General features: G+C 31.8%; 1 protein-coding gene across 1 annotated transcript; it reads left to right on the top strand.

Moving 5' to 3' along the window:
* Positions 1-15,498: 15,498 nt before the first annotated feature.
* Positions 15,499-17,724, top strand: LOC107014636 (late embryogenesis abundant protein At5g17165). Its single transcript, XM_015214629.2, has 2 exons — positions 15,499-15,729; positions 17,215-17,724. Exons 1-2 carry the CDS (start codon positions 15,617-15,619, stop codon positions 17,477-17,479), a joined length of 378 nt encoding a protein of 125 aa, XP_015070115.1. The 5' UTR covers positions 15,499-15,616; the 3' UTR covers positions 17,480-17,724.
* Positions 17,725-19,314: the final 1,590 nt, after the last annotated feature.

The raw sequence follows: 19,314 nt of genomic DNA, 5'->3' as shown, positions 1-19,314 counted from the left end.
CGCCTCTCTCTTACAAATAATATATAGTTACAAATTATAATTATCAAACTATAGTTATAGAGAGTAATTAATTATTTTCAAGTGGCTATATGTGAAAATTTCTCCTACATAACTTGTGAAAATAACTCTTGTTATTGCTTGTAAACACTTTTTTTTCTCTTAAAAATCTTAACCTAACAGTTAACACCTTATATTTTTAAAAATTACTTATTTTCTTTTAAAACCTTAGTTAAATACCTCAATTGTTTAAATATATAATCGCTTTTAACTTCTCGAAAACTTGATCAAATAAACTATAACAAATCGCGTTCGGAAACAGATAAGTCCCTTTGGGGGCTGCAAAAAAGGTATTTTTTCTATCCATGGAACACATTTTTTTTGTTTAAGTTGTTCAAAGAGTACTTTTTTTTTTTTATATCTAAGAGATTTAAATATTTATAATTTATTTTAAGTTAAAAATTTTACAAAGTGTTAATAATTCATATAAAATTACAATGATCACCAAAAGACGTGAGGTAGGACATGAAATTTCTTTCGAAAAGAGTCTTATACGATGTTAATTTAGATTAATTATGAAATGACCAAAAACTATATATATAAGTTACCACGCTTAGTGGGAGTGGCCAGCACAAGATTACTACTCTTTATGAAAATGTTTGATTTTTTATGTTGAGTCGATTAATAAATATTTTTTTAATTTTAATTAGAGATTTTTTATTCAAGTCCTTTTAGATATGAATTCACCTTTATTAAGGAGCATTTTAATTTGTGAAACATTTGCAGATAAAAATAGCTTCCAATCGAATGAAACACTTGTGTTCCAAACGATTTCTAATTGTTCTTGAGGTAATATTTCTTTCCTTACATAGAAAATATTTTAAAAAGTAAATTAAAAACTCACTAATTTTTTTAAAAAAATAAAATAATATTTGTGTGGAGAACATATCAAACATACACCTTGTCTTACCGAAATTATATCCTATACTCATATTTGACGAGAAAGAAATTGTTACATCGAAAAAAATTATATTATTATTATTATTATTGATTTGCTAATCTTCAGAAAATTGTATATTTTTATTTTTGTAATTATAAATATTTATTTATAAGAAAAACACAGAGATACAAAATTTATTAATGTAGTGCTTTAGGATATTTTGATATTTTTATTTATAAACTATGATTTGATCATTTGATAATTTTATTAGAACAGTAGAAACTTTGATAATTTTCACAATTTATAAATTTATAAAAAGATATTACATATCCAAATAAAACTTTAATTTTAAACTAATTCAACTTCATGTAGTATATCCAAAAGCAAAAAAGTAAATATGGAAAATACTTTTTCAAAAAATAATTCTAAACAAATTATTTGAATTTACGCTGAACTTTATGAATAATTTCAGGTTGCGTGTAATTTTAAGTAAATAGTAATATATCAACTAGGCTACCAAGCTTCGAGGAAATTCGATTATGATGTACAATTCACTCAATGAAGAATTATTTTGATGTCTTTTCATGTTTGGTTGACGTAGAAATTTATCATATTTTACGAGACAGAATTTTATTATTTAAGCTGTTGAATTATGAAAAAAAATTTATAAAAAAAAAATAAGTAAATATAATTGTATTCATGTTATTTATCAATAACATAATATCCCGTACAGTAATAAAAAAATCACATATTACAATTTTTACATATTTGATTTTGACTTACCACCTCTTAAAAAATCACATATTACAATTTTTTATGTTTGATTTCGGCTTACCACCTCTCAATTTGAAACTTCAAACAAATTCACAATCTTTTCTTCAAACATACTTATTCATTAAATATCTTTATGGGTAAAAGAAATATCTAAGATAATAAAAGGAGGAAAATTATATTTATTCGTTTTGAGATTGGATTAATTGGTCAATTCTTTTTAAAAATATTTTCATTATCCTAGAAATAAAGCACAAATACGAAATTAAAAATATTTTCATTATCCTAGAAATAAAGCACAAATACGGCCCACCATTCTTTGGCAGCATCCGATATGTTCTTTCACTTTCAACCTTACAAGCTTTATTCAATAAAAATTCAGAATTTATTTTTTTACAAATTAAAATTCAAAACTAGATATTTGGTAAACAATATCCACAAACACCAGAGATTTGGAGTGTTTTTTTTTTAAATTCTAAGTAATCTACAAATGAAAGAAATGAATAATTCAATTTGATATAACTACATGATAGTTACATGCTATATAATCGAATCAAATCAAACTACTTTTGATTTGGTATAGTATGCACTAATGAAGAATTAAATCGAATCATCATAAGATAATCGAATCAAAGAACAAAACGTCATCACTAAGAACCTGTTTGGTTCAGCTTAAAAGCTGGTCAAACTGACTTAAAAGCTGGTTTTTGACTTATTTAGTTGTTTGGCAATACTCAAATAACTTATTTTAAGTTAAAAAAAAACTTATTTTAAGCCAAAAGTTAAAAGCTGGGGTAGGGGTGCTTTTTCTTTTTTAGCTTATAAGCTGTTTTAAGTTGACCACGTTTTTATCTTTTTGCCCTTAATATTTTTATACAATCTCCAAATTACCCATATAACCCTAACATCTCTTTCATCCATTTCTCCCTTTTCACATTCGGCATAGCAACTTCAGCACTTTTATCCAAACGCATAACTGCTTATTTTAAAAATAAGTTTCAGCACTTTCAAAAGTACTTTTTTAAAGCTGCTTTTATTAAGCCCATCCAAACGGGCCCTAAATCGATTAAAAGTTGATTGAAAATATTAACGTCTGACTTATTTTTTTGTGTGTACTTTTTAAAAGTTAAAATTCTTTCGATCTCATACCCTATTCAGCTATATATGTGAAATTTAGGGTTTAGCATATGCTCATCCTTTGATTGGAATAATGGTTAAGATGGAGAGTAATTCATCTGTATTTCTTAAAATTTATATAACAAAAAAGTAAAGGCCACTTGTATCTTAAATTAAAAAAAATTGCCGCACATTTTAATTATATTAGAGAAGATGTAGAGGCTATATAATGTGATAACAACTCATATTTTAATCAATATGAACACTAAAATTCCATGGATTTCACAATTGAAAATTTGGTACGTAAATAATATAACACAAAGGCCAATAATTGAATGGATCTCTAGTATCATGCCTTGAGTTGGTATCAATAAATAATAAAGATTGCATGATAAGTGCTATTCAATATTAGTTATAGACTTTACGTGTGAGATTAGACTTGAGTTGGTATCAATAAAGATTGCATGATAAGTGCTATTCAATATTAGTCTAGATTGCATGATAAGTGCTATTCAATATTAGTATAGACTTTACGTGTGAGATTAGACGTAAAAACAAACAGTGTTCGATGGGAGCGACTCTAGTAAGTCGGTGGCCTAAAACTAAATTCAAATGGAGGTCTTAAATTTAAATATATATTTTTATAAAGCTTATTATTGTCAATAATTTAATCTTTCTTGAGACATAGTATTCATAATTTCGCAAACTTCTATTACTTCTTTATTTTTTATTTAAAAAATAATTTTCTACAAATAATACTCGATACTTTTTTAATTTTAAAAAAAGGCTTATAACCTATTTTTTTTAAAAAAATGAAGATCCTCAAATTTGTGGGCCTAAGGCGATTGCTTTTTTTGCAAAGCTGTAAAGCCGCCCCTGGTGTTCGAGATAGACAAGACCTTTTTGGAGACTGTCAAAATGATATTTTTCTCTTGTAAAAATATGATATTTGCGTCTAACTCAACCCAAAAACTACTTTATGAAGGGAGGATTACCCCAGTCTAACGGCTAAACATTTTTTATTTAAGCATCCAAAGAGAAACTATGAAAACGTTAAATATAATGATGATATTAATGTTTAAATGTAAAATAACATATTTATTTTACTATTCTGACTAAATTCTAACCAATTTTTCAGATTAAATTCTAGCCAAATTTTCTGAGTAAAAGAATATTCTCATACTATTACCTAAATTATTGAAATAGGTAAAAATTAATTATTTTAACGTCACCACTTGTTCAGTGACTCTTACAATTTCTAAAAACTCCTTGATGTCTCCTTCATGGTTGCAATAGAACCATTCCCGTTTAATAGTAAATAAATAATTTTATATTATATGCTTAAATTCTTTCAATAAACAAATTACATATTATAGACTAATAAAATTGAGCATGTCTCATTCACTAACCTAATTGAAAAGAACTTGTGAGTCGTGCATCGCATAAATGATGAAACTTATCGAAAAATAGTGTAATTAAGTAAGTAGGTTTTGTTGACTATTAGGAATCAAGATTTATTTTTATTTGTAAATCAATAAAAAATTTATAATATAAAATATTATTTTGTTACTATATAATACGATATTAACTTGTTCGAAAAATACATAATGAAAAATAAGTTTTCACTAAAATATAAAAAGCTATTTGATTTATCTATGTGAATATGCCATTTTTATTTTTTTTCATTGACAATCAAAATACCTATCGAACAATTTTCTTTTAAAATATTTGATTTATCTATGTGAAAAATGTCTAGAAGTAAAAATAAAAGATAATTTCTCAAAAATATTTTTCATTCATAAATTAAACACTAAAATCATTTTCTAAAAATATTTTTTATTCACCAACCAAACATGAAAAAATAAGTTATAGATCTACTTATTTTCTAGCAAAATATTTTCCATGGAAAACATTTTCCTTTATACCATTTGAGAAGTTTTTAAAATATACCCTCAACCTAAACTACATCTTCAAATTATTTTTCTTAGCAAAAAAAATTCTTCAATTATTTAAAATTTGACAACTTTCATCTTTTTGTTAAAATTTATCAAAAATTAACAAATTATTCAAAAAACATGTACGGTTCACACTGTTCTCAACAAAACTCCCTAAATCGCCCCAATAAATCAACTCCATTCATTCTACGTATATTTAAAATAATATTATAATCTTTTTAGCAATAACGTTTTGCATTTTCTTCCTTTTAATTAACATTTTTATTTTTATTTACTTTTTATTTGATTTGATATCAAAAAATTATCAATGGAATTATTTTCTTTTCATGGAATGTGCAAAAAGTGGTGGCGATCGGAGACTTTTACTTCTAATAATGAAAAATGAAACTTGAGTACTAGAGATCAAAATTAGCTGAATCTTGATCACCTTAATTATCAATTTTCCCCAAAAATTATATATTTAGTAGATATTTTGGCTTTGCAAGGTAAAAATGATGTGAAATTAATCTACGGCTTCATTCAATTGGTAAGGAGAATAGCAGAGCATGTCTCCTCGTAGACTCACACCATCCTAACATTATTTTGTTAACAACAAACACAAGTCTCAAATTTTTGGGATGTTTTTTTCAACCGGTAACAATATTATATAATTTTTTAAGAGAATAGAATTAATTGCATATGTTTTTATGTGAAATTAGCTAATTTTTGATAAATTTTAATAGAGCGACGAAAGTTATTAAGTTTTAAATATTTGGGGGATATTTTTTTTCTAAAGAATAATAATTTAAGGATATAATTTAAGCTGATGGTATAGTTTAAGGATATTTTAGCCAAAAACTAGAGGTACAAACTTCAACCTTTAATATTTGTTACTGCTAAACATTTTTCACAAGTACGTTAATTTGACTTACTTTTATATAAGTTGACCAATCAACGTACCAATATTTATTTATTTTTACATTTTTATTATGTTAATCGATTATGACTAATTGTGGTCCTAATTGCTTAGTATGATTTTTTTCATTCATTTTCTACTAAATTAGCTTACTGAAAAGACGCATGATAGGAAACATATATTTACTGAACTTTTGAAAAGTTTTTAAATTTTTTATATGAAAATATTATCCTTTTTTTTCTTTCACTATTTCAATCAAAATATCTATCCGAACAACTACTAATGGCGAAACATTCTCATTGAGAAATTTCAATTAAAAAAGGGATAATGCACAAGTATCCCCTCAACCTATGCTCGAAATCTCAGAGACACACTTATACTATACTAAGGTTTTATTACCCTGAACTTATTTTATAAGTAATTTTCTACCCCTTTTTGTCTACGTGACACTATCTTGTGGGGCCAACGCTGATTGATTTTTTTTAACCTAGCGCCACGTAGGCCCAAAAGGAGTAGAAAATTACTTATAAAATAAGTTCAAGAGAGTAATAAGACTTTACTATCGTATAAGTGTGTCTCTGAAATTTATGGCATAGATTGAGGGGATACTTGTGCATTTTCCTATTAAAAAAATCATAATTATTTGATACCGTACGTCGACACACCTTAACTATCCGAAAACTTAAAAAGTAAAATGAAAAAAAAAAAGTATGTCAGACGGCAAGTCGCATGCAAAAACTTGTTGTATGCCTTTTATGTAGATAATAATTTAAGTGAAAAAAATAAATTAAGTAACAAGAAAAAGACATCTTGATAAAAAAATGCATGTTATTTTTTATACATAGTTAATATTCTATTTAAATTATTCTTATATAATATGTTATTTATAGATTCCATTCAATATTATTTTTATACCTAATAAATTATGATGTTAACAAAATTAATATTTTTATACACAGAAAATCCTGATATTAATAATATATATTACCCACATTGGTTAGGGAATGTACAAGTGGTTTTGGATTTACCCACTCTAAAATCTCTATCCATTTTATGGGCCACATTTTTCATATTAGTTGATCATAAATATGGAGATGATTTATATATATATAAAAAGAAGATATTAAAATTTTATAATTTAAAATTCAATATTTTTAGAAAGAATTTTAATAATTCATACAAACTACAAGGCTTGGGATAGTGGAATTGGCCACCACAAAATTACGCTCGATGATAAATTGATGTTTTCCTCATAAAATGTGGTACACAATAGAGGCATGGGCCTATTCAAATAATTTGATATCGATAAATAGTGTCACACAAATTAAAATGATATTATAAAATAGTGTCAAAAATATTAAATTTTACATCAAAACTATGTGTAGCAAAATATATTGTTATTACTACTTATTGCTATTGTTGATTAGTTAATTATCCTCATAGAATTATGTGTGTCCTAAAGTTTATAATCTTAAATATTTATTTATAAAAAATTAAGATATATATGATTTATTCATATAGTTTTTTAGGATATTATGATATCTTATTTATTGATAGAATATTATTATTATTAATGATGTCAATCAATAATTAGAGTCTTGTACAATATATATAGTTGTAGACTATAAGTAATTACATAATAACCCCAACATAACTAAGTAATTATATTTTCTATCTAACATCCCCCCTCAAGCTGAGTCTTGGCGGAAGCAAGAGGAAGCTTGGAGAGAAGATACTGAAAACGCTGAGATGGTAACGGTTTTGTGAGAAAATCCGCTAGCTGGTCCTCGGTGGAAACATACTCAGCTGTCATGGCTCCATCAATGACCTGTTCGCGCACAAAATGACAGTCCTTGCCCACATGCTTCATGCGCTTGTGGAAGACAGGATTCTTGGTCAGACAAATCGCAGATTTGTTGTCACAATACAAGCTTGGCGACGGTGTTGAAACATGAAGGTCAGCTAGAAGGTAGGTGAGCCACATGACTTCCGAGGCTGCAGCCGATAGAGCTCGATATTCAGCCTCCGTGGAGGATTTTGATACCCGTCCCTGTTTTTGTGTGTTCCAGGAGATCAAATTTGGTCCAAAGAAGATGAGATAACCGGTGGTTGAGCGGCTGTCGGACGGATCATTTGCCCAGTCAGAGTCGGAGTAGCCGCGAAGACGAAGGTCTCCTCTGAAAAAGGTAATGCCACACGAAATTGTTCCTTTGACATACCGAAGAATGCGTTTGAGAGTGTGAAAGTCTTGTTCCGTCGGACTGTGCATTTTCTGAGCCACATAGTTGACTGCGAACTGTATATCTGGACGGGTTACAGTTAAATATTGCAGGCCGCCGACCAAGCTGCGAAACAAACGTGGGTTGTGGAACGGCACGTCTGCACCGTTAGTCGACTGGCTGGGGCTGATTGGTGTAGGTGCGGTGGTGCATGAGTCCACTCCTGCTCGATGGATTAGTTCCCCTGCATATTTGGTCTGATGTAAGAGAAGCTGATCACTGGTGCGGTCAACTTCCAACCCAAGAAAATATTTGAGAGGGCCAAGATCCTTCATCTGAAATTCATGATGCATACAGTTTATAAAATCATGAATGAGGGTAGGAGAGGAACCAGTGACAACAATATCATCAACATAGAGGAGTAGTATGAGAATTCCTGTGGCTGAATGTTTGACAAAAAGACTTGTGTCATTAGTAGTGGTAGTGAAGCCCTGTGCCGCAAGAAAGGATGAGAGACGTAGGTACCATGCACGTGGAGCTTGTTTTAAGCCATAGAGAGATTTTACCAACTTACAGACATGAGTAGGGTGCCGTTGATCAATATATCCAGGAGGTTGTTGCATGTAGATTTCCTCCTCTAGTTCACCATGTAAAAAGGCGTTAGAAACGTCCAGTTGATGGAGTTGCCACTGATGATGCATAGCTAGAGACAGGACAAGGCGGATTGTCTGTTGTTTAACCACCGGACTGAATGTTTCTGAGTAGTCCAGCCCATAAGCTTGATCATATCCCTTTGCAACCAGGCGAGCTTTGTATCTAGCCACAGTGCCATCAGAGTTGCGTTTTATGCGATAAATCCACTTACAGCCAATGGGAAAACGGTTCAAAGGGGGAGGAACTAACACCCAAGTATTTTGTCTCTGTAACGCCTCAAACTCAGCATCCATAGCAGTGCACCAATGTTTATTTTGAGCAGCCTGTTTGTATGTTGTGGGCTCAGTGAGTGGCTGGGTATCATATGGAATGGTAGAGGAGTATGTTTTTGGTTTGAAGATGCCACTCTTGGCACGGGTAGTCATGGGATGATGAGGAGCCGGGATTGGGGCGGGTGCTGGTTCTGGTACAGCTGTACGACTGGTTGGTGACGCCGGCTGTGGGCTGGTTGGTGGAAACGACTGCGGCGTCGACGGGAACGATATTGGTGTAATGTGTGGGTGTGGTGTGGGCGTTGTTGACTGAATGGAAGTGGCAGGGGTTGAGGGCTGTGCGAGTGTGATGGCTGGCAGCATTGGTGAGGACGGAGGCGTGTGAGCATGGCTTGATTCTGCAGAGGGCTGTGTAGGAAAAAGAGGAAGAACACCAAAGTAGGATGGTGAAGACGGGGACTGCTGAGATAAGGACTTGTGGTAGGGAAACTCAGTTTCATGGAACTTAACATGACGGGTCACATATATACGCTGGGTGGTGGGTTCAAAACATCGATAACCTTTGGTAAGGGGTTCATAGCCAACAAAGACGCAGGGCTTCGATCGAGGTTGTAACTTATGATTTACCTCATGACGCAAATGGGGATAGGCAAGACACCCGAAAACACGGAGAATGGAGTAATCTGGAGCAATGTTGTATAATTTTTCATGTGGCGAGATATGACCAAGAGATTTCTTTGGAAGACGATTAATCAAAAAATTTGCTGTGGCAAGCGCCTCAACCCAGAAAGTTACAGGTAAGCGAGCTGTGTGAAGAAGAGTAATGACAGTTTCGATGAGGTGACGATGCTTGCGCTCCGCCACCCCGTTCTGTTCAGGGGTATAAGGACACGTTTTTTGGTGGAGGATGCCAAGGCGCTGGAGAAAATGTGCAAACTGATTGTTTACATATTCACAGCCATTGTCAGTTCGGAACAATTTTATGGTAGTGCCAAACTGATTCTGAACCATGAACTGAAAACTTTTAAAAGCTCCAAACGCCTCAGATTTTTGTTTTAAGGGATATAACCAGCAAAATTTGGTAAAGTCATCAACAAAGCTAATGTAATAACGAAAACCACCAAAAGATGGGACCGCCGTAGGGCCCCAAACATCAGAATGGATAAGTTGAAAAGGAAATAGTGCTGCATTATATGATAAAGAAAATGGTAGTTTGTGTGACTTGGATACAGAACATGACTCACAGGACGTTACATTGGACACTTTATTGAAACCAAAAAGAGAAAGTAAATGTTTATTGACTTCGACAGAAGGATGCCCCAAGCGACGATGCCAATCTTGAGGAGTGAGAATGGCAGAGCAAGCTGTTGGAGACGACTCGATAGACGCAGACACTTGATAGTTGGAAGGTAGCATGTAAAGCCCTTGCTCACATTGGCCTCTGTACCTCACTCGGTGGGTGGTGTTGTCCAGAATCTGAAATTCATTGGAGTTAAAGAGTAGGGTACAATTATTATCTTTGGTGAAACGATAAACGGATAGAAGATGAGATTTAAGAGATGGTACATGAAGAAGGTTACCAAGGTGAAAAATGCCAGAGGAGGTAGGTATTTTACCTGAGCCCACATGAGCAATAGGGAGAGGGTGGCCACCTGCACTAGTTACACTGTCATTGCCAGAGTATGGAGTATAAGAGTATAGACGAGACAGATCCGGTGTTACATGGGCATTAGCACCTGTGTCTAAGAACCAATTACCATTTGATTCAGCAGAGTTTGCAGCATAGAACGCTTGAGGTGACGATGTAGACGGTCCAGAATAAGTGTTATCAAACCTATGCCAGCAGTCCCACGCAGCATGATTATATTTGCCACAAATTTGGCAGATGATGGAGCTGCGAGGAGGTCCACTGCCGCGACCAGCAGACCCCCCACGACCGCCGGAGTAGCCACCTCGCTGTTGAGGGCTGTCGACAGCCCCCCCGCGACCACCTGCAGAGCTGCCGCGACCAGGAGTTCCGCCTCTGCCGCGATGAAAGCCTCGTCCACGACCGCCTCTGTGGCCGGCTGACTGCCAAGATTGAGCATAGAGGGCGGTGTGTGGTTCAGCTAGTCCACCGGCTTCCCTAACCTTTAATTTTTGTTCCATCTGTACATTCAATTCTTCGGTAAGTAACCAAGATGACACTTCAGCAAACGTTACATGTGCAATATTCGTCCTGATATTTTGTTTAATAGACGCATATTCGGACGACAGACCACGAAGAACACATAAGATCACATCTTGATCTGGAATTCCAGATTTGGCACGATTCAGAGCAGCGACAATTGTAACAACAGAGTCAAGATACTTTTGCATAGAGTCACTACCTTTCTGAATACCATGAAGTTGTTCCTTTAATTGAAATATATGAGTGCGCGATAGTGAATTATACCGAAGTTGAAGATGATTCCAAATGGCTGCGGCGGAAGTGAGTCCATGGAGATGATTTTGAACCGACGGGCTGATAATTGCTAGAAGACACGCCCGTAATTGGGCATCAATAACGGACCATTTTTCATGGTCCGGGTTGATTGTGACAGCGGTGGCTGCCGCTGCTGCCGCCTCTCCATCGGATGTGATGGTGATTGTGGCGGGTGGAACATCCATGGTTCCATCAACATACGCCATGAGTCGATGAGCGGAAAGATTTGCAGACGCGGTAGTGAACCAAGATGGAAAATTTGAATCATTTAATTTTTCCGGAGTAAGAGAATGGAGATTTTTTATAAAAAGTTTCAACCCCGTGGGGAGATCATCTAGTGGATCTGTGGTCTTCACCATGGTGAGATAGTCGTTGAAGAAGAAGACGACTAAGGGGCGGCGGCGGCTAGGGTTTGGAAGAAATAAACCCTTGCTCTGATACCATGATAGAATATTATTATTATTAATGATGTCAATCAATAATTAGAGTCTTGTACAATATATATAGTTGTAGACTATAAGTAATTACATAATAACCCCAACATAACTAAGTAATTATATTTTCTATCTAACATTTATAAATTATGATTTGTTCATTTGGTGATTGTATAAGAATCGTAGAAATTTTGATAATTTTTATAATTTGTGAATTTTCATATTTACGAAAGAGTGTAACTTAAAATATTACATGTTTAAATAAAATTTAAAATCATAATTTATATCCAAACTTAGAGAATTAAGTAAATTGTGGAAAATACTTTTTCAAAAAATTATTCAAAGCTTTGGTTTCAAATCACGTTGAACTTTGTGAATGATCTCAGGTTGAGTGTAATTTTAAGCAGATAATGATCTATCAACTTGGCTACGAAGCTTCGAGGAAATTGGATTATGATTTATAATTCACTCAATTAAGAATTATTTTTGTTGTCTTTTCATGTTTGTGTAGATGTAGAAATTTCCTAGTATTTCTATTATATGTAAATAAAAGTTTTGGAGGCTATTTTATTTTAAATTTTAATTTACACTTATATAAAAAATATTTCTTCAACTTTCATATTATGAATAAAAATTAGAAAGAAAGAATTAAGATAACAAATAAAATCATATTATCATTATTTATCTTATGAGAGAAGTATTGAAAACACATCTAAATTTGACACAAATTATTGGTTTGGACCTTGACTTTTTGTCAAGTCTTTAAAATATCTACTTGACTAACTTAACTTATATATAGTTATATATACTCGATCTGACACAGGATATAACAAGTGCTCTCAAACTCTTGTAGGAGCATGAAACTTTTAATATAAAGTTGAGAGAAGTGTTGAAAACACTCCTAAATTTGACGAGAATTAATGGGTATATTTCACTCTCATGTTGCAAGATCAGAATATATTTAAGTTCAATTAGTCAAGTGAAAAATTATTTTAAGACTGTTAATAAAACACTTTTTTCTATTAATTATTGTATCATTCAAATTCAAAAGTTTTAATTAAAAATAGGGGAAAATATTCAGAATAAATACTCCAAATTGCAAAATTAAAGTTTAGAAATAGTGGTATTGAATTCAGTTTTATATATATATATTTGAGCATTTTCCCGTAAATAAATTAGAAACTCACACACTTTTACGAAAACTCATAAATCTAGTTAAAATGGATCAACATTATTCTATCTTTATACCTATTAATGAAAATACAGAAAGATCTTTACATGAGCGGCTAAAGCATATTAGTGGTCTAAAATAAAAACTAAATGGGGCCTAAAACTTGAATTGTTAATAACTTTTATATAATTGATTTCTTCTATTTTTCAATTGATAATATAACTATTCTTATTTTAAATTATTTTTCATTAGATATAGTACTCCAAATACGTCAGTTTTCTTCTAATAATTCCTTCATTTTTTATGAAAAGTTTATTTTTTCTACAAATATTATTCAATATTTGTTAAAAATAATAACTAATAACTTATTATTGTTAAAAAATGAGGCCCCTTAAATTTGAGGACCTAAGATATTTTTTTTTAACACTGTCGAGTCACCCCTCGATCATTATTAACACATGGATTCCAACTTAATAGCAGTAATGGAGCAACATCTAACTCCCAAATCAATTTTTCTTTTCACCATTTGACTAATATATATATATATATATATATATATATGCTTAACCTTCAAAATAATTTAATTATGGAGTAGATTATGACGTGTATTCTAATGTTTTAAGTCTTAAACCAAAATTATAGACTCATTAATTTTCCAAGTGCTGGTAAAAATTAGATATCTCACCATATATGTTAGGTAATACTTTAATATCTAGAAGATATTTTTATTATTTTGTTAAGATTATGTATATGGATAATAAGTAGGCGTGACTCCATATCTAATCAGCAATATTCTGTTCCATCATTTAAGGAAGCAGATAAAATTAATACAGAAGAAGAATTAAATAAAATATTGTTAGAATTTAGAAAAAGACTAATGAGTCCCAATATTTTTGTGATAGGTTCAAAATGAACACTTAAATATATTTCTATATAAATTTGTTATTTTAAATTTTCCAAATAAGAGCATTATCGTTTTAGACATATATTTTAGCAAACTTTATCGGTTGGATTTAAGATGAAATGAAAAAAAAAAAGATTGAAAATATCAAATATTGGTGGGGACTACCATGATTTCTCTCTTTATAAAAATCTATATATTCTTTATTAATGTATCAACAATCATCTCCCGAGAACATGTTTAATTTTGGCCTTAATGAGAAAAAAAAATTAAGCATCTTAAATCAAAAAACAAAAGACCAAAACATAATATCATGCAAATAAAAAAATAATAGAAAAAGTAAGAGTTCATTCTTAAAAACCTATGTTAAATTCTAGAAAATAAACAAATATAAAATGCAGTTTCAAATATGAGTTTTCACTATTTATATTTTTGAAGGAGAGTCAGAAATATTCCTTAACTTTCATTTATTAGTTAATTTCACTTTTCGTCATACTGGCTATTTGTAGCCTTATAGTCACATAACTTATCATTCATACCTCTTGTTAACTGAAAACCATCGATTAAAATTGAATTATTTGAAAATTAAAAAAAATTATCACCTTTAATTTAACCTGCACTCGATCCAACTAACTATAAAACTATTAGTTTTTTTTCATCCAACTAGAGGTGTACAAATAATAGGTTTTATGATGATAGATCTATAATAAGTTAGACAATACACTGTGACGGAATAAAATATTTTCATTCAGGGAGTTTGAAAGATAAAAGTATAAACGTGTAATTATTAATAATTCTTTTTTCAAGGAATGGTTCCCGTAACTAATAAATGAAAGTTAAATGGATATTTTTATTAATAATTCTTTTTTCAAGGAATGGTTCCCTTAACTAATAAATGAAAGTTAAATGGATATTTTTATTCTTTTTATTTTTCCATCAAATATAATAGACAAAATACCTAGAATATCTATAGAAACCAAATGTCTTCATATTGGCAAACTTAGTTGATCAAACTACTCAATAACATACTTAAATGACTAATTTGTATTTGCCATAAACTTAAGGGACTATTTTGATATTTACTGTAACACTTGTTTGACAATTTTATACTAAAAAACCGCGTGTTAATTCTAGATAATGTTAACACTTGGCAATAAGAGTACTGGGACCATACAAGGGCAAGATAGTCATTTAACAATATACCATCTCCTTTATGCGACAATGATAACTTAACGTCGAAACGGAGGTAACGGTGTCCTTGTCGTACACCAAGATTACCAAACGAGACTTTTCCCTTAATTAATCACATTATTTAATCTCTCCGTTTATTTTTATTTATCCAGACTTTACATGTACTTTGAGAAATAATATATCCAAATTCATCAATGTTTATTATTAAGTCTTAAAAGAGATTTTGAAAAATAAATTATTACTATTTATTAGCTTTGATATGTTAAAAGTAAAAAAATATTTTTAAAAAATAGTGAAGATTGAAAGTAGACGGGGATAGTATAATTAAAGATACCCAGAATCATTTTTAAGATCCATAATTCCATTAAGTGACAGAATTAAAAAGGAATTAAGAATGGGATATTCTGTTAAACGTACTGATTGCCGTTAAATGAAACGGAAGTTGTACGCCGTTGTACTGGGGTAGGTGCGAAGAGAAATGCAGCTCAGTTTTTTCACTATAAAAAAAGGGGAAGTAGGCAAAGAGTGTGATCATCATCACATAGGGGCTTTGCTCTTTATCTCTGTGAATTTTCAGATTCTCTTCAGAAACTCCATTTCTTCTTCTTCTTCTTCTTCTTCTTTAGTGTATATTGTATGGCCGCCAATTTGCAGAGCCGTGGACTCGTGAGTTTGGGGAAGCGAGTTGTTAACCAGATCAGCTACGCAAGTGCTCGAACTACTGCTAATTCACCTTCCCTCTCTGGAAGGTATGGTTCTTAATTTGATCTCTGTAAATGTTGTTTTTGTTCTTTTGCCGTTTGTTTTCTACTGCATTTATTCGAAATTTGTTTACTACAAGTAGTATTTTGCGATTTTTGCTTAATTTCTGAGAAAATTATGCGTTCCTTTTGTGCTAAGTTCTGTAATGAATGAATTTGTTGGTCAAACAATGCTCGGAGTTTACGATGCTCCTTTCTCTCTCTGGTTTTGATCCTCAAATTTAGTTATTCCATTGAGCAAGAGTAAGCATGAAGGATCTTAAGTTTATGATTTCCAGTATTTGGTATTATCGATCAAATACGAGATCATTTCAACTAGATTTACAACTGCTAGAAGCTAAACTTTGCATTTTACCAGTTTTAGTTTGTTTTTCCAGATCTAGCTACTATACTCGTCTTCCAGCTAGTTAGATGAGATTTTTGATCCGATTTGACATGGCATATTCTTTTTTTCCCGGAAAGTTATGAGTGTATTTGTCTCTCTGCTCTGGCGATTTGCTATTCTGATTTATTTCCTGTTTAATGTATTTCCAGATACACTGATGCTAAAATCAGGTTATTTTCACCAAAGCATTATTTTAGGCATACTTCTGTCAGTCACGTTTTTTTCTTCCTTGTTTATCAAACCATTAACAATAATGCGTGCTGAAGTGGAGTGCTTATCGGATAAGGACGTCTCACCCACCACCAATAAGAATTTCTGGCACAGATAATGTTCCCTGAGCCTAACACACTCATGTTACAATTGATCTGAACCGTTAATCTTTTCCAAAATTACGAAATTTATCACTCCATTTGCATGTATTTCACGGTTAGATGACGATTAACATTTATTATTATTAAAAAAATTAGAATAGATTAAAAGAAAAAAGTTAGATGTAAAGCTGTAACCGTCTATAACCTGATCTCATAGAAGCTTGGAAAGTTAAGAAAAAGAAAAGCCGTAGGTGAGTAGGTGTAGGTCTATAGGTGAAACTTTAGGGACCCATATAAAACCAAAGATGAAGATAAAAAGATTAGATAGAAGCACTTGATTAGACATGTAGGGCTGGAGCTATTTTGCCTTTTTTGAAGCAACAATATTGCTGATGATTAATGGTTGACACTGTTCCTTCTTGGTGGGGGTTGGGGAATTGGACCTGTATTCACCACCATCATCAATCATTTTCCTGTGCCCCCACAAACAGTAGTTAAGCTATTATTAAATTTGAAAATCTATAATTAAACGGGAGCTAAGTGACTGGTTATAGATACCCATATCAGATTTCCAACTTTGCCGTACATATAATTAAAGTTGATTGGTTAGTTTTAAGTTTTTTATTAGGATGAAATCAGAGATAATCACGTGAGTAGACCCGACATTTGGGCACTAAATTAATCAAATTTTGGACTGAGATATATATAATTCGAAGGCCTAATACCTATACATTGTTGATTGAATTAATTAAGTAGTTAGTTGTTGGTTGTACACAGGAGGGGTGTGCAGACGTCAGTGTACGACAAGAACCCGGAGGATGATGTGCGCGATTCGGTTGTGCCTGATGAAGTGATAGAGGCACAATCAGACAAATACTGGGCTCCTCACCCACAAACTGGGGTGTTTGGGCCAGCAGATACTGGTGGCGCGGAACGTGGCTTTCACTCTTCACCAGCCACTGCTGCTACTGCTGAATCCATTTTGGAGCAGAAGGCGTTCTTCCGCCCTCTTGAGGACTTGGAGAAGCCCATGCTTAATTAATTTCACGTACTCGAGTTAAATTGCTTTATAAACTATATATATATATTGAGTTCTAGTAAAGCTGTTTGCTTGTGTTTGTGTTTATGCGAGTCAATAGTGTAGATTTAAGGTGCAGTATAGACTAATAAGGTATTAAAGCTGCACTGCTTTTGAAGGTTCGTTCATATGGTAATGTAATATGGGTGTCTTTTACCTGATGATGAACTTTTTGCTTTCAGAATATTACGTTACTTTCAAAGTCTTTATCATTTGGAATTGGGGAAGTGATTAGTTACGTATATAGCTGTGCCAATGGCATCAACTCAAGTAAAGATAAGATTAATCCAAGATAACGAAATGCACTTTAGCAATTGGGCCTCCAAAATATCCAACTTTATCAATTCATAACTTTTTTTATTTTTATTTTTCCCAATAATAATAAATGATAGTCATATCCACATCACTCATCTATCCTGTAGAATCCCGTACCACTACGGCAAGCCCATGATCTGTCCCTACTCTTCAATAGTTTGTCCCTGTTCTGCTTTTTCATGTATCTTCCTATCTTATTGCACTCTTGTTCCCTCTGGAACCAAAGAAGATAATGAATCTAGGATAGGAAAAATAGAATCATGATTTTAAATTTATATAAAACATATTTATAAAAGCCTAGACATATAAACTAATTAAATATGTCATATAGGCGCAGGATGTATTATTTGTCTATCTTATATGTTCCTTGCACGAAATTCATACAACAGGGAAGTGACAATTGATAACAACCAAATGGCATCTAATAACACTGTTAAATACATTGTTGTTTATACTATTAGATTGTACTTGTCAAATACTCCTAATATAACATAAGTTGCATACAAAATAAAGCAAGATGTTACATTGGTCTAGTTAACACGTAATTAACTGGCCCTTCTGGCCTATTCCAGTTAACATGGTTAATTATATATTTATTAGTTATAACAAAGCAAATCACTTTATCTTTTGAAGATTTTGTACGAGGAGAGGTTCCCTATAATTGGGGTATATTTTTTTTACTCCCCTAAGGGATTTTTCGCTTCTCAAATTTTTGGATTTGCGAGGGGCCTTAAACTCTATTTAGTTGCCGTCCTAACAATTATAAAGGCTAAGACTTGCGAAACTAAGTAGATGTAAAAAAAAATGTACCATATAACTAATCAACCAAAAGTCGATAGAATTAAATTTATTTTGACAATGGCAAACTACGAGCCATCCTATCAGGGACAAAGTAGCAAAGCTACCTACATTATCATTTCATACATTTGATTTTCTACCGTCTATATTTTAAAGCTCGACTAATTTGATATTCATATGAAAGTTCAATTTTAACAGTGTGGTAAAATATTTTTCAATTTATTATGTAAATGCTTACTTTTTCATTTTTATTTTTAGAACCAAAATAATACAGTACCTAGGAAATTTTTTTTTTTGTATGCAATTGAAACAGTGAGTATATCAAGAGAAAAAAGGTGGATTAAAAAGGAAAATAAGAAATGGAAAGATGATATCTTTAAAACACGATTCACTAGAGCAGATAAAAAAAATTAATACGGAACCACAAGACACATTATATAATCCGCAGTTACCTTAGCTTTCTTGATATTAAAAAGGCGAATTTAGAATTTTATTTTATGAAAAATATTCAAATATGCTAATATATTATATCAAGTTTGCAATTGTCTCAAATTTTTTTTTTTTTCGTAAACAAAAATTCAGCATAAAATGGATGACTCCATACATCGACATTGTTTTTTTTTAAAAAAAAGAAAGAAATTACCATTCAACTTTGACTATAATTTAAAGTTAATTTGGAGTTAAAA

Source organism: Solanum pennellii, chromosome 3, assembly GCF_001406875.1.
Source record: "Solanum pennellii chromosome 3, SPENNV200".
NCBI lineage: Eukaryota > Viridiplantae > Streptophyta > Magnoliopsida > Solanales > Solanaceae > Solanum > Solanum pennellii.
The sequence above is the reverse complement of the archived record's forward strand: the minus strand, read 5'-3'. Positions and strand labels throughout refer to the sequence as shown.